This window comes from Diprion similis, chromosome 2 (assembly GCF_021155765.1).
Source record: "Diprion similis isolate iyDipSimi1 chromosome 2, iyDipSimi1.1, whole genome shotgun sequence".
Taxonomy (NCBI): domain Eukaryota; kingdom Metazoa; phylum Arthropoda; class Insecta; order Hymenoptera; family Diprionidae; genus Diprion; species Diprion similis.
In genome coordinates this window covers 5,566,383-5,582,585 of record NC_060106.1, presented here as the reverse complement: position 1 = coordinate 5,582,585, position 16,203 = coordinate 5,566,383, and the positions used below count along the sequence as shown (strand labels likewise).

Genomic DNA, 16,203 nt, shown 5'->3' with positions numbered 1-16,203 from the left:
CTGCACATCTATGGACGATACGACAATTATTGTAATCAAATCTTTTCGCGATATCGATTCCACGTATTCTTTGCACACTTGATGAGTTACACAGAGTTGAAGTTGTCACATAGAGACCGTGATCTTAAAGCGGCGGGGTAAAGACAAATTACATAGTAATTTGCAAGCAACGAGACCATATAAGACCAATTTCGACCATCGCTGAACTCTTACTTTGGTAATTCAGATATACAACGATAATTGAGGCCCTTGTTCAAGTTCTTTATGAGATTCACTAAGCAGTTCTGACGACGAAGAGAGTCAAGGTTGGAAATTACAGTGCAGGGATCTATAAAAAAAGTTATGAAATTAACCTCTTTGATGAATCATTTTCTACTCGTTAATTTTTAACAAGTTTCCTCATAATCAAATCAATCTCGTCTACTTTTGTAAAGTTGTATCGTTTGTGGGTCGGGTGTAAATTTCATGGAATAACAAATTAGATGTACCTATGCCATCGGTTAATGTTCATACCCATGATACATTCACCGATGATCCGAGACACTTTGGTATAACAGTCCGGACATCCTAAATCAATGTCTCTATTGACGATAGGTTATCTCCAGATATCATTCGACCTTGCACCTCCTCCGATCGCCCCTCACCAGCCAACCGACCATGAAATGGCCGTCGAGGTTGAGTTGTGAACGAGGATGGCAGGGGGGCTCGTGAATAGGTAAATGCATAGAGACTGATCTCGCTGATGAGTCAATATTGTCGAAAGTGAGGTTTTTTCTCCCCCCCTCCCCTCGACGCGTCTGACCTAGGCCTAGACTCAGCTGTCGTGACCACGTCATTACGTGTGCTTTGATGGACGGTGTCCAAGAGTTTCCCCTCGTAGAAGAAGAATATCATGCAGCAAGGGATGTGAATAGTGTGTCAGTTTCCTGATGTGCAGGAGAGAACAAAACTCTGAGGAAAATAATTTGCTGAGGACTTTCACTAGCTGCAATTTGATGTCAATTCAATCCACTATCTGATGCCAAATTTCAGAACCGATCACAAAAACTCGTCTCTATCAATGTGGACATGATTTTCTTTTATAGTTTTGGATTGTTGATCATTGGCTGCGGGAAATTAAGGATGCAACAATGTGAAATCACATGTATAACAATTCTTAATTCTATGACGTCGTTGCGATCCTGCTGAGAAAATTTTTGAGCAAATATTACGCACTTGTCGTCACTCGGTGAAAAGTTGCTAAAACTGTGAGTTGATTTTCACGGACAGTTCAGGCTGCCAAAAGGCATGTACACGTGTTAGTGTCGAGCACCGTTCTCGATCCGATCATCGAACTAGGTACGTGCGTGCGTGCCTCACGCACACAGACGCACGCTAATACACACGAAGTCGCTTATCTGCTTGTCAGGTATTTATACAGAGTGATGTTCTGTTGTTTTCGGGAAAAAACGTTATAGTATACCGCATATCTATACATTCCGTAGCCAACACGTTATACGCAGCAGCAAAAGCAGCGGCAGCAGAGACGGTGGTGCCAGATTACCTATCGTACCTCACAGAAGCTCTGACAAGCAATTAGTAACGGTACCGCTCTACCGCGTTCTGAAAATACTGTTGAAACGAAAATAAAAAAAAATTATGTGCTAGGCACACGGAATAGAAATGAACACATGCAAGGTTCGATTTTAAACAAAGGATAATTTAAACTCAACAAGTATTGTGCAATCTTGATGGAAATTGGGCCACTGCAGTGGGACTATAAAATTGACTCTATGAATCTAATTACTTCACTCTCCGCAGGCCACTTGAATTGGATTTCAATACGTATAATCTTAAACCCAAACTTCCGGCAACCGGAAAAGCTCCAAAGACCCGAATTAAGAATCGACAGACGTCCGTCAGGCGGTTCTGAATGAATATATCCATCGGGTTAACGGTTAAGAATTGGCGATTGACGTTCGCGAGGTGCAGAAACCGGACAGCAAACGTACCACACACATATAAGACGGTACTACGTCACGCGGAGCTTTAATTAACGCCTTCTGTTTGCACACCTTCCCTGGCGACTATAACACTAAAATAGGAAACGCAATATCCTCGTCTGGTCTCACGCGAGACTTGACTCTACCAGACTTGGTCTGGTTCATGACTTTGGCTTGGGTTAAATCCTGATTATACCGTCCATGGTGGATCCGACGTAACCATTTCCACCGTGGACAAGATCTCGGTTCCAAAACAGTCATCAAGAGGATTGATTTAGAAGAGTGATTAGTAGCTTAGAACCTACAAAAATGTCACATTTTCTAATGTATCATTGTGGTTTGGATAACTAGAATCCACTAACCTCTCGGATTTCGAGTACTAAATTCTCTCGCAAAATTTAGAAAAAGCTTAATAAATTCAGGTAGAATCCAGACATTCTGATCACGATGGAATGACACGTGTTGTTTTTTCTTTACTAAACGTAGAAACGATCTTTGATCCCTAAAACCAAGCTAAACGCCTAGAACTTACTAGTAACCAGTATACAAAATATCATCCGGATATCCCTCGAGGATAATAAAAAGAACTATAATCGGCGTTGGCCTCGTGTTAGGAATACGCAATAACGATTCGAGCCAATAGACTCATCACGGGTTAATCGAGAACGGGAACCAAGAGGCCGACATCACGCGGCGAAGGTTAAGAAAAGACGCCCTCTTATCGGTTCCCAACATACGACCACGTTATGGAAAGATCGATACCGGCTACTCGATTCGTGGCTATATTCGTCGGCTGACTCGAAGCGGATGAAGACTTCAAGATCCGAGATACACGTCAATCACTGTCCTTAGACTTGGCTTAGGTTTGCCGAGCGGCAGGGGAACCGATAAGGAAACTGCAGTCATGAAATGAAGTCAAGACGAAGCAGCCCTAATGAGGATTACCAGTCCAATCAGGGCTGCACGCTTGTTACCGAGGAGGTGAGGGTCTCGACGCAAAGTTCTACTGCACAGAAACGAAAGATAAAATTACGCCTCTCTCAATGCAATCTAAACGAAGTCAACCAGCCTAAGAGTGCGAATTCATGAAGCCGATCTTCTGCATCGACTACGTGACGTGCAGTCACATCAGAGAGTCTCGTTTCCAGCGTTCAAGTCTCCGCTTCAAGGAGACATGCAGCACCGAGGCGTATACCTGGAATTGTTATCGATCGGTTTGAAGATTGCTGTAATTAACGTGGATACACTTATCCGACCACTCAATGAGCTCGGTCTTGTCATGTAGTTACCTGAAGTTTCGACTGATCAAGCTCCAACGACATGAGTTTGAATAATACACTCACATATCAAGCAGCTTTGCGTTAAGATTTTTTCAACCGAACAAAGCCGATTTCTGCTTACGATTTAGCAACAATTCACCGATACTCTGCAATTTTGAGTTTACGAATATACAGCTATTGGCAGTCCAATCGTAAGTCTCTAGCCTCATTCTGGGTCGATTGCTTTCTTGCCCTGATCGGTAACGTGAATAGAACACCACGAAAATCGAGTTTTTTATTTGTAAAACTGAATCAAAAATGGAGTAACTAATCCTTATCGTAGTGCAGACTACTTGACAAAAGCGAACACTTCTGACGATTTTTAACTGCACATAAGTACAATTGGTTTCAATTAACTTTCCGATTCTCTTGTACTACGGTGAACCGAATATATTTGAAACTGCATTACCATTAAAAAAATTTCTCATCAACACGATCATTCAAAACTCGTCCGACTGTCAGCTGACTTCGATGCTGCCACACGATAGACAAGAGTTAAGGACTATGAAAAGTCAGGCTGTTTACATTTCTCTGCAGTGCTAGTTTCCATTTCTTACAAGGTCCTCATAATAGACCGCCTGTAACATATTGCCACGAGGTAGCCGACGATGATAGACTGAAAAACGTACTTGAATAACCCCTCGGTGTTAAGTACCCCGCATCGCGTACGTCTCACCCTCGAAAATCTGAGGCACTTGCTTGACGTAGATATACGGCACGAGAGGCCAAACACACTTAGGGTAAAGCTCCGCAGTGTGTATAATGCAAGTATCACGAACTCGCATTGAAACACCGTCAAAGCAGTACATCATGCAAAAAGATGAGAACTGAGTATTCATCTCGATATGCAGAGTTAAATTTTAGTGTCATTTTTGAGGTTTTTATTTTCAAACCCTCGGGCTTTATAGGCTTTAGATACTGTACCAATGATAACAGAGTTCTTTGTTTTTCAGATTGAATTTGAAAGATTAATCGGAAACTTTTTTCTAAGCGATCATACAGATACATGGAATCTATTTCCATACTCATTTCAGCCGAAAAATTCCAATTTTATCGAGGAAAAATCAATTTCCGGAACAAAGTACTCTATATATGGTAAGTTTGTGCCGCTGGCACTTCCAAGTCTGTTTTTTTTTCTCGCCTCATACATTCATAGAATTACAATTTTCAGAATCGTCTCGTCCTAAATCTATATATATATATCTCCTATATGTCCTATATATATATATATGGGCATGATTTTCTTGACTTATGAATGTTTGGCTTGTATCAAGTCACTGAGTCCTGCCACAAGAAAGTTAAATACAGCCCAAGAATCAGCAATGTTTATACTCGATAAATTAGTTTAAGGGTTCCATCCATCATCTCAGATCAGGTAGACAATTACGCTTATGATGAAGCTTGTGTACATGAATTTCAGAGGCGTTTTAACGGACTTATAGATTCCGCCTCGCTTGTCGAAGTCAAGAAGCATCGACTAAACCGATTTTTCTCACAAAGTTTACCCAAAATTTTAAACTTTCTCAGAGCTTCTCGTAAAAAACGATTGAATTTATAATTACAAAAACTTTCAAAGGATTTCACAAAATTATAAATAAATTCGTTTCTCTCGTGTTACAAAATCCGTCTATCGCACCAAGTTTGTTTTGAAAAATTTTCCATGATTTTCACCAGTCTCTATGGTTATAGCTATTACAAAACGGCGCTGTCAAGCCTGTGATCATGTATTTAATTGAAATCAACCATTTCATTTATCTTGGGTCGTAACTCTCAATCCAGGATTTCGCCGGATTTCGTGTTTGGTAAACCGGGCATCTAATTTCAGAGGGATGAAAGGATACGCATAGAAATCGTTCCGAGTATTTTCGTTCAAATTGTATCAAACCACCAACTCTGAATCGCCGGTATTATACATACAATACACGGCTTAAAAGTTCAGCTTCTGGACTTTTGCAACTCAAAGAACCGCAAGAGTGACATTAAAATCGGCGGAGAAATGAGAAAAGTTGACAATCATTCGTGCATATTCGCAATAAATTGGAGACTCGTTACCATAATTTCTCAACATCCGCAGTCCAATTTACTTGTCGCGATAGGATACATTCCATTCTAGTAACATGTATGGGTACCTATAACTCACATTACCTTGGTTGCCATTTTCGAAAAACCAATACGGTATTTATACCGCTGAAGCTGATCGAAGCCTACGACGATAAAGGTCAATAAATTTCAGTCACCGCCAAAACCACCCCCACCCCATTTGATACTCTGATTGCATATCTCACGCGAAAGATCGCAGCTGAACCGAGAGTTGAGATTATACCGATATAAAGAGTGACGAGCATTTGTTGATATTTTTGGCGGGAAAACTTTGCCTCGAACAAGAAGCGTCGTCACGTGCACGCCAAAAAGAAGCAATTCAAAGTACGTCTAAGTGTGTAAAATTCAGAGCTTAGCAGACAAGAACACATTTGTCCGTATGGCTGGTACGAGATCAGCAAATATCAGCATCAAACATAACGTGCGGTTTAAATTTCAGGGAAGATATACATATAGGTAGGTAAGCGTATGCACACAATGTATGCCAGAGATAAAAAATTATCGCATCACGACGATAAGCGCAAAATTCACAAAATAACGGAGTCCGTCAGCGATGCGAACTCTCTACAATTCTTCGCCCACTTTACTCGCCTCAGTGTGTGTAGACGTGCAAAAACTTCCTCAACAAATAAGACGCAAAATAAAAATCCTAAAGTTACACGTTTCTTAAAACAAACATAAAAATTTCACGCCAGATGATATTTGCAATATCGAGTCAATATTGAATCGAGCCTCGGGATATCCTTAATAAAAATTCTAAGTGTTCCCCGTCTTCCAGGGCTTCGCAATCACGCTTTATTTTTTATTTTTCGCAGACTCGACGCGCATGGTTTCCCATGTGTAAGTTTCGATATGGCACCAGATGAGCAGCAACCCAAGCACCTACGCAATCAAGTTAGTCAATCGAGTCCCTGGCTTGGGAAAATACGAGCTCTATTATCGGCCATACCCGTGTGTCACTATTGCGCAGTAAATAGATCGAAAATGAGCGTTCGCTTGGCCGGATAGACATCAGTATTTCGCACAGTATCGTTGGCTTGATACTGCTAATTCGATTCGCACGAGTATACATCGACGAATCGAAAAAATTCGCAGCTGGTAACACTGACGCATATTTCACAGAGTACCTAGTACCTCAAAAAGCGAGTTTATCCACAATCGACTCGACTGATTGTGAGACTGAATGGTGCCTAACGAACAGCCACGGTAAAAAAAATTTCCTGTCGCATCGCTGTTCCAACAAATTGCTCGGAAGACTTGAAATTAGGGAGGGTCTATCCCTGTTCTACTCCCAGAGTACACACCGCCATTCAGAATTGACAACACAATCCACCAACGTCTCGACCCCATCACGTTTCTTGTGTAACTATTCCGAGTGGCGACGACCTTTATTTATTGTCGGGATAGCCGCCCAAACCTTCGCAGCTTCCGTTTGGGGCACAAGAAAAGTTAATACCCCTTATAGGTAGGTGAGAGTCAAGACCATTGTGCTATCATCGAATAAGAATATGACCACTGTTATAGTTAAACTGTAATTGGCTAACGCGAGAAGCGGAGGGCAGATGAGATCTCGTTAGGCGGAAATTGTGCCGTGCCGTGTTTATTCCAAGGATTAGGACTCGGGACCGACGACGGGAGAAGGTGATTCTGCACAACCAAGAGCAGATGTTCGCTGTTTAATTCCTCGCGTATATTGTAATGAAAATTTTATGCGCGCGCCGGTTGAATCATCCGGATCATTCCTCCCTTTCGTTCATTCTGCAGTGTTTATAACTATGTATAGGTATATATTATATGTATATATGTATCGTGATTTGTTGGCTGACAGAATACACTGTGCGGTACAAGACAGGATGGATCAAATCTGGGTCGCGACTTATACTTGTGATCGTTAGTTTGAAATCGTGTTAATGGACGCTGAACGTCATTCTCCAGTATCAATTACAACAGTGTTAATAGCCGGACGGCAAAAAAACATTCAATGTGGTCTTGATTGTTGTAAAACTCGATTCTGGAAAGAACAAAGTTTCGAATGGTCGGAAATCCGACGGCTTAATAGAGAATCCAAAATAGAGAAAGATGAAAGTGGTGTAGTTTCACTGAACTGAAAATCTTCGATCATTTGGAAATTCAATGTTTCAGGTTTTTAAATTTTCGCATTTTCAGAACTTTGCACTTTCGTAACTTTGAGCGTCGGGTTTCGGAACTTTCCAAACTTAGACATGTCGTTAAAGTTTGATTTCTTTACATTAATTTTTGCCATAAAAAAAATCGGAATTCTTTCGAAACCTTTCAAATTAGGAACTTCAACCCCTTCACCGACTTGAACCTGTATCAACCAGAATAACAACATATCGCATTTCCCTCATTACTATAAACTTGAGAAATCCAGAAAGCCGTGACAATGATTTCCATTTGATAAATGCCCTCAATTTATTCTACTTTTCGGCTAATAATCGTTATACGCTGAATTACCCGAAAACAAAAGCTGATAATTTTCAGTTACCAACAATAAGACTGTAATTCTTAGCTCAAATGTCATCGTATACATATAACACCTGTGTCAATTGTTCGACTTAGCATACAATGGTTGGGCCAGCTGATCGAATGCAATTTATGTATTTGGCGCGTGGAATGGCATAAGTATGTACGCTGAATAGCCCTAGTAAGAATTTATGGCAGGGTATAATGCTGCACATTAGAAGGGACTCTTGAAACGTGATGAACTGACATGTATCGACAGGAACAAGATTTTATCGTGGATATGAGGTAAAAAAAAGGTCAAAGTAAACGCGGAGGTATTTCCGGAAGAAAGAGGGTCATCCATTACAGAAAACATAGGAAACAAGCCTCGTGCAACGAATATTTCCGAACAAATCACGCGCACGAGAGACACTCGTTAAGCGTTAAAGCTGCATTCCTCGGGTTGCTGGGATTAGGATCAAACCACCTACATAGTATGCTAGCTTTCATTCCTATCCACGATACCGGCAAAGAGCTGAGCCGGCTTGTGATTGAATTTATTACAGCCAAACCATCGGCTTGCTTAGTTGCTTGACTGTAGGATGCAGGTTAACCGTTGCGTTGGTTACTTCTCAAACAACCCTAGTATGCGCTCCGTGGTAAACTAGTGCTGCTGCATTCAAAGATGGGCGTTAAATTGTTAACGCACACCTGTCATTAATGCCACAGGTGTTTTCGATGCTCTGATGATCCGGCTCGCACGGTAGTTGAACGTGACATAAAGAGGTATGGATGTAAATAATTCCTGGACACCGGGTACCGTTCCAGGTCTGTTGGCACCGCAGTTTGTTTACCGTTTCAAACGTGTCTCGATGTTTCAAACACGTCAAAAGCTCGTCTGATGGATCGACCAAGTCAAGAGAGTACGTACTGCGGAAAAAGAAAAATTTTAAATCGGAAATAACCGGTGGCGAATAGTCTCTTCGAAGGTCACGGCTGCCAACAAACGACGGATTGTCCATTGGGACTGACTTTTAGCCAGTAGAAACCGTCTGAGTATCCTTGATTCTAAGGCAACGAGCTTTGCCTCTGCACAAGTCGAACAACGTATATATTTATACACAGTAGTTTGGTCTATTTTCAAATCTGCGTCGCGGGATTCAATTATAGTTCACGAATATTCGAGGATCGAGTGTTTTCTTCGAAGGCAGGTAGTACAAGAGCGCTGATAGTTTCCGGCTCTAATTACCCTGCGGTCTCAATAATTAGAGGAAACAAAAAGATAGAAGGCAAAGGTAAAACGAAGAAAGAAAAGAACGGAAACACCGTCTTACCTGCGGCGCACGTAGTCAGCAAAAGCAGCAATCTGACAGTTCTAGTGTCCATCGCTATGCCGTGTGAATTTTCAGCAACGCCAGGCTTTCTTCAGTCAATTTTCATCGTTCTCGAAAAACCGCTTCTTCTTCTTCTTCTTCTTTCTTATCTCACTGCAGTTAATCGGTCGGTTTATTCGCAAAAAATGTCAACTTCCGATGCCATCGACGCGACGTGGCAAATCTGCATCCGCGATGCCGTGACCATTTCAAAGCTTGCAAGCTCGCTTAAAAATCCGCAGCACAAGACACTGAAGTTCACTGTTTCCTCTTTCCTTTTTCAAACAAGTTTCACGATTCCAGTCCAAACTTACGCGCTTCCCAAAACTCGACTTCCGCTTCCGACAAGATAATCCAGCCGCGTGGCCTGTCAAACGGTGGTTAGAAAAGCGCGCGAGGGTTGCTCCGTGAGCGTCGTGACGCAGCGGCGTGACGGCCGATACTAAACCGACGACGTTGCGTCGCGACGCCTCGCGTTATCACCAACTTTTCGCCCGCCGCTCATGCGCATGCGCCGAAATACATTTCAACCAGGGGTTGGTGCTGCTTTTCTTTCTGCCCCGCGCTGCGATGCATGTTTGCAAGACGAAAAGGCGCTAATTGACTTAAAAAAATTCGTCTAATTTTTACCCCTTTTCACCAAGTTATTAGGGGCCATTCGTTAATTACGTAAGGGTCCCAAGAGGCCGGGGGGAAGAGGGGGGGGGGGGGAGGGGGTAATATTAATTTTTACGTATTATTTTACTAGTTTGAATGTGCGTAATAGACATTTTCCATTGAGATAAAAATGTCAGTGCAGCAATGTCTCGGGAAACAAAAATTGGAGAGAAAATTAAAGGGCAGTTTTTCAAAAACAACAAAAAATTTCTATTTCAACGTTCGATAAACTGTGAGATCTATTTTTTAATTCTTAACATACAATTTTATTTATACATTATTATTGTAAAAAAATTTCTTTCATAACCAGTATTTAAAATCTTAAATGTGTTCATTTTTGCATACTTTGAAGCTTATAAAGGAAAACTATAGGTCAAATCTTACGTAAGAAGTAGGAGTGGAAGGGGGGGGGGTAAAAATGGCTCAAATCGTCCTTAAGAAATTAATAAATTTCCCTTAATACACACGTCATTAATATTCGCGTAAAAGTGGGCGTATTGTATACTGTATAAATATTATATTCTTTTTGCGTATATTAAACATAATAAGGGACGGATCCACCGAGCGGTCGACCCTCTCATTAACATTTCTATATTAGGTGGTTGAATTCTGTGAGAAATTGGAGCGGTAAAGAAACGACAAAGAAAACAAAATTATAATAGTATGTAAATACTCGTGACATCGTTTTCACGCAATGGCTTAAGGATCACTTACACATGACTAATTAATTAATAATTAGCATTTTTACGAACGTGCTGGGTTTTTTCAACGCAGAAGTATAAAAGTTCGCTTTTTTAAACTAAGTGGATAGATGCACTGTTGATATATCAATCATTCGTGGCTTTCAATTTCTACGAATAAAATTAGAATTGGATAAAAAATATTTTCATGAAACTCGGTTCTATATTTCTGTACAGATTCCATTGAATTGAAAAGCGCTGCAATTATTTAATCTTTTACACAATCATTGTGTTTATAACTAGATATTTTTACCATACAAAATACGATATTACGTTCGTAAGGAAAATTATTACCAAACACTAGCCTTCGTAAAAAAAAGTTTTAGAAGTTAACTAACTATTAAAAAAGACACCATTTCACTTGAAATATGACCGAGAAACTTGAAAAGAATGGGTTGCCGTTAATTTTTCCTTTGTAGACACAGTGTCAGTCAAAAGTCTGATGTACCACCCCTCGAAATTGGGTTAATCCCTAGATTTGCGTCGATGTCGCGGGACGAGAAGACGACGATTAATTCCGAGGGATTATCTCAGACTGTTGATCGCCACTGTGCACTTTACTATTAAGAAATGATATAAGAAATTTCAGTTTTTCTGTACTTTTATGCACAGCTCCTGCGAGTTTGAGACATATAATTCTTAGTTTAGGTTTAGAAAATATTCAACACATTAAGATAATAGAAGCATTAAGTTTAGTTCATACCACAATTAGTTAAATGAAATAAAGACAATTCATTGAGACAGAGAAAATTTTATTATTCACCTGATCTCATTTCCAACCTCTTTTGAAAAATATGAGTTCTTTACGGAAAAACTGCGAGCCTTCATATAAGAATTACAAATTTGAGATAGAAGCTGACGAACATAAAAAAACAAACGTGGCTTTTTTATACTTTCTGAAAATTTATTTTAAAATGGTTCGTATGATAGTCGGAAGATTTATACTTTTCTAGATCGAAAACACCTTGGATCTCATTCACCCCGCGACGTATATAGGTTACAGTAAAATTATCGTTTCAAAAAAATCATTTGTTCAATGTAAAAAAATCGGTCAACGTGTTTCTCTTTATCGCTAAGAGTTACAGATCTGAAATTTGCAGGATCTTCACATTTTACAATCAGTACAGATTACAGGACATCGAAATTCCGACCCTGGATGGTTTTCAGACAATGGTTGGATGCAACCATTGGCCAATCAAATATGCAATACACCTGTTCGACGTTACTTTTCATCTGTTATATCTGTTTTCCTATCTCCGTGGCAAAACACGAAGTAAAAACCGACGAGAAAAAGAATTCTGAAGTGTGTAGGTGAAGGATAAGGTGTCGTGTGATCGGGTTCCCAGCTGCAGTCGAGTTCGTTCCCCAACGCCTCGAGGTATTGGTTTTCAGTCAATACCGGCGCCCTTTATTCTAATTGAATTAAAATATCGACCAGAATAAGAGTCCCGCCAAAACCAACACCATGGATGATGGGACACGTCCATGGGCAAAGGGTTGCGGGCTGCCAGAGAAGCGCGTCGAGCCCCGAAGACGTATTTAGATCTCTCGCGTAGCGATATTTTTTCTTTCTTTCATTTTCTCAGCAGTGCGGAAGGGTTGGCTTACCGGCAAGCACGTATGATTTAAGACGTCGGGCTTTGGACAGGGCTCAAGTCCGCTTCTCTCACCCTGATCCAAAAGCCGACACGAGCCGCGCCGTCACTTATGATTTACTCCCGGAGTCTTGAACTAAAGAAGATTGCCCAAAGACCGATACTTTTCAACATGTCCTTACGATATAGTCGTACAATGAGTAACTGTTAAATTATCACTTTCGAACTGATCTACAAGAACATCAACATTCGAACTTTTCGATTGAAATTTGAAATTTTTAAAAATAATTTTCGTGTTTTATACTTTTTTTATGCTTCAAGATGCATTTTCGTAGCTTACAGATGCAAAGTTTTTGTGAATCAAAGGTGTAGATTTTTTACCAACCATCTTTATCGACGATTCTCTTATATGCTTTCGATGGTCTTAAGGGGATTTGGTACCCTTGAGAGTCGTGAAACAGGCTTTTTTTAAACATTATTTCTGAAGTCATGAATAACGATAGACACTTGATTTGTTTTTCAACTTAAATCTTCTATTCGTCAACTTTGTTCACATTTGAGACAAAGTCATTCAGCTTCAGTAATCTAAAAGTTATTAACAATAACGTGCAGTGTTGCACTCGGTTCACCATTGAACGGTGAACATGATTCCGAGTAAGCGACTCATCTAAAATAAAATAAAAAAAAACTCGTCCTCCAATCCGAAAGATATTTATTACAGCACGCAGGAAACAGATTTTGAAAACACAAATTTGAAACGCTTTTTTACTCGCTATTCAAATTTGATTAGCTTATTTTTTCGGTGGAAAAGTGTTATAATTTTTTTTTTCAAAGAATTTCTCTGAAATTATTTTTTTAGTTATCGTTATTCATGAATTCAGAAATAATGTCTGAAAAAAGGCTTGAATCTTTTTACTTTTCTAATTAATTTATCTATTCGTGAGCTAAGAGAATTACCTTTAAATCTCTCGAAAAAAATCTTAAAATTATAAGCAACAGCTTAGATATGAATTTTTCATTTCAAGTGTTTTAAAATTGAGAAAAATACAGCAGTGTCGATCGATTCACTTTACCTTGGCTTATTTTTTTGAGCCAACTATTTTCTACAATTTTACCGTAACAATTAACATTACCAAAAAATTGTGCCCCGATGAAGTTGCGGAAAATAGTTGACTGAACAAAATGAGCCAATATATAATGAAATCGCTCGAATCTGATGATTTTTTTTTCAATGTTAAAACACTTCGAAATGAATAATTCATATCTAAGCAATTGCTTACAATTTTAAGATTTTTTGCGGGAGATTTAAAGAAAATTCTCTCAGCTGGCAAGTAGATAAATGTCGTTAATATCCAACATACGATTATAATGTATGAAATTAATTATAAAAATACTGATTCACGTGTAATAAAAATTCCCTCAAATCACGGTACTTAAATTTCATTGCTAAAAGTTGCCTCTCTTCGATTCCAAAGTCTCGTTTGATCGGGAAAATTCGGAAAAATGCAGTTCTTGCCGCTGCAGGAGTAACTGCAATCTTGAGAAGGAAGCGGAGGTCCTAGTCGAAGCACGGAGGGCTTAAACCCCGAAGGACTTGCATGCCGCATTCTAACTATGATTTACATCCCTACCCACGGTTCACGCACCCCCGTTATTTTTACGTGCAGGGTTCTGCGCGGCGTGCACGCATCACGCACCCCTCTTGCGACACGCGTTGCACGCTTCAGTAACGAAAAATTTCAAAGGTGGCATCGCCCCTGACATTATTCCATATTGTCGTGTCACTCTTGCAGGGGTGTAACACCCAAGGCACCAAATCTCTGGTATAGAGGATGAAAAAATTTCTAATCATAGTCACCACGCACTTCCAAGCCATTGCCATTGTTTACCATAACCGAAAAATATAAATCTTTATTCTAACTAGGTATATGTTCTTTTTGATCCTATTCACTCGCGCTATTTTTTTTTTTTAATTTTTGTAACTATTCAGATAATTTAATGTTGGTGCAACAATAATTTGATGCTGAGGCTGAAATTAGAGATTTAAGGTTGGAATAACCAGTGAAAATGTGTTATTGAGAATTATAATGATGTGATAAATAGTATTATTTAAAGTACCGCGTTATTTTGTTCGAGTTAAAAAATATTTGAAAGGTTGTTGAAACGGCAACCATTAGATTACTCAGATCAAGATATATCTACTCGGAATAAAATGTAGCGTTTTTCAGGTGAAAATTCAGCTCAAGTCACGAATAAAATAGTCGTAAAGTATATTTGACATGGTAATAAAAAGTTGGCGCAAGATCAAGACGCCCGGCCGAGCTTTTATCCACTTGCGATTTTATATCTCACATCAGCTGCGATCGTTCACAGCATCCACCGACCATCGTGTTACACCGATTCACACGAAACTGGCTAACGGCAAGAATAATCTTACAGTCACAGCGCTTGAGATTAGAGAATATTGAAATTCTCTGTTCATTCAATTGCGTCGAGAGCAATTCACTAATTTTAGGAAAAGGATCGAAGAGCCTATAGCGCAGAAATCAAACGTGAACAGGTTTTTAAAAACACGCGTTATGACGTCAATTACGGCGTTAATGACGAGGCTTGTTGTAATTGCATATCATTAAAATGTATTTAAACAGTTCTATTCAAGTGTTTGCATACACATTTGCAACCAGCATTATATGTATATATATATATATATATATATATATATATATATATATATGTAATGTATATACAATAAACGCGATGCCGCGGCAGTCATTGCTCTTGATATAAAAATTGCACGCAGGTTAAATGCGCATGATAATGCGCTGCGCAATTCGACGACATTATAACACCTTTTTACACTCTGTTAGCAGGAAAGGTGCGTCTGACAACTGAATTTATTAGCCCGCGTCGTCGCTGAGTTTGGACATACGATGCATGCGCTATTGGCGAGTCTTTTTAAGTCTGGCTTCTAGATGTCATATTTTCATTTCTTTCACGTAATACTAATAAAAAAAGAAAATAGTTTTATTAGATGATATTTGCTTTTGTTGAAAGCAGAACGATATTTCGTACCCAATTTCTCAAACATTTATTATAAATAACAATTAAACAATCTTCAGTACCGCATTTAAATCAATTTTATTAAAAAACAATAATTAATCAGTTTTTTTTACTTTATATTTACATAAATAAATTCTGATTCTATACATCGAATAATAAACAAAATATCCATTTATTATTTATAAAGATTACTTTCGTCTTTTTTACGTTTGTAAACAAGTCTTCAAGTTTTTGGTTATACCTAGCTATCAGGATTTTGATTATTATTCGATGTATATTATCAAAATTTATTTATCTAAGCATAAACTCAATATTTTTTATTTCTTCCTGTTCACCTGTGTAATTAATCCCCTCAAACAATGCTGCGAAAAAGCTCTCGGTGTCCTTTAACTTCCGTTGTCCAATTCGACCACCACTTTCAATGCCGAAGAAGCGATCAGCGCGACTTCATTGAGCGATTATTTATCGATTGGCCTACTCTCTCGTGCGGGACTCGGACAATCTTCGTAATTGATTCATTAAATTTATTGGTCATTCGGCTCGTTTACCTTACCCGTTGACAAAAAGACCCTCCTTCACGTTTACTCCACGCAGGACGAGTGGACATTTTTTTCAGATCAGAGTACGATGGTCAATGTTTGGATGTAACCGAAACGAAGCGATTGTTTCATTGCTAATTGTTTTCCGTCGGTGATGCGGAAACAATATGTTCTTCAATCCAATCAGTTGACAAATTTCACCAAGGCTGACGTTTGCGTTCAGAGGCGAATACAAAACTGAACAAATCCTCAAGTTCCAACAGTTCCAACAGCCTCTAAACAATCAACTTTGAATTAATTGTCGTCAAAGACGTTATATACGCGACTAATTGAAGCTCTTCTGAATGACACTGGATTTGAACAAGTTCTGCAGAT

At 39.3% G+C, this 16,203-nt stretch overlaps 1 protein-coding gene across 2 annotated transcripts in view; it reads right to left on the bottom strand.

Annotated features, from left to right (window-relative positions):
• LOC124415850 (proto-oncogene tyrosine-protein kinase receptor Ret) overlaps window positions 1–16,203 on the bottom strand; it is a 77,168-nt gene that overhangs the window by 44,628 nt on the left and 16,337 nt on the right. Inside the window, exon 1 of one of the 2 annotated variants that reach the window (XM_046896528.1) lies at window positions 9,199–9,497. The exons of the other annotated variant lie outside the window; for it this stretch is intronic. Within the exon in view, the coding sequence (XP_046752484.1) occupies window positions 9,199–9,250 (52 nt within the window). The 5' untranslated portion in view covers window positions 9,251–9,497. Of the gene's footprint in view, window positions 1–9,198; window positions 9,498–16,203 lie in introns of those variants that run through there. 2 annotated transcript variants of the gene reach the window in all.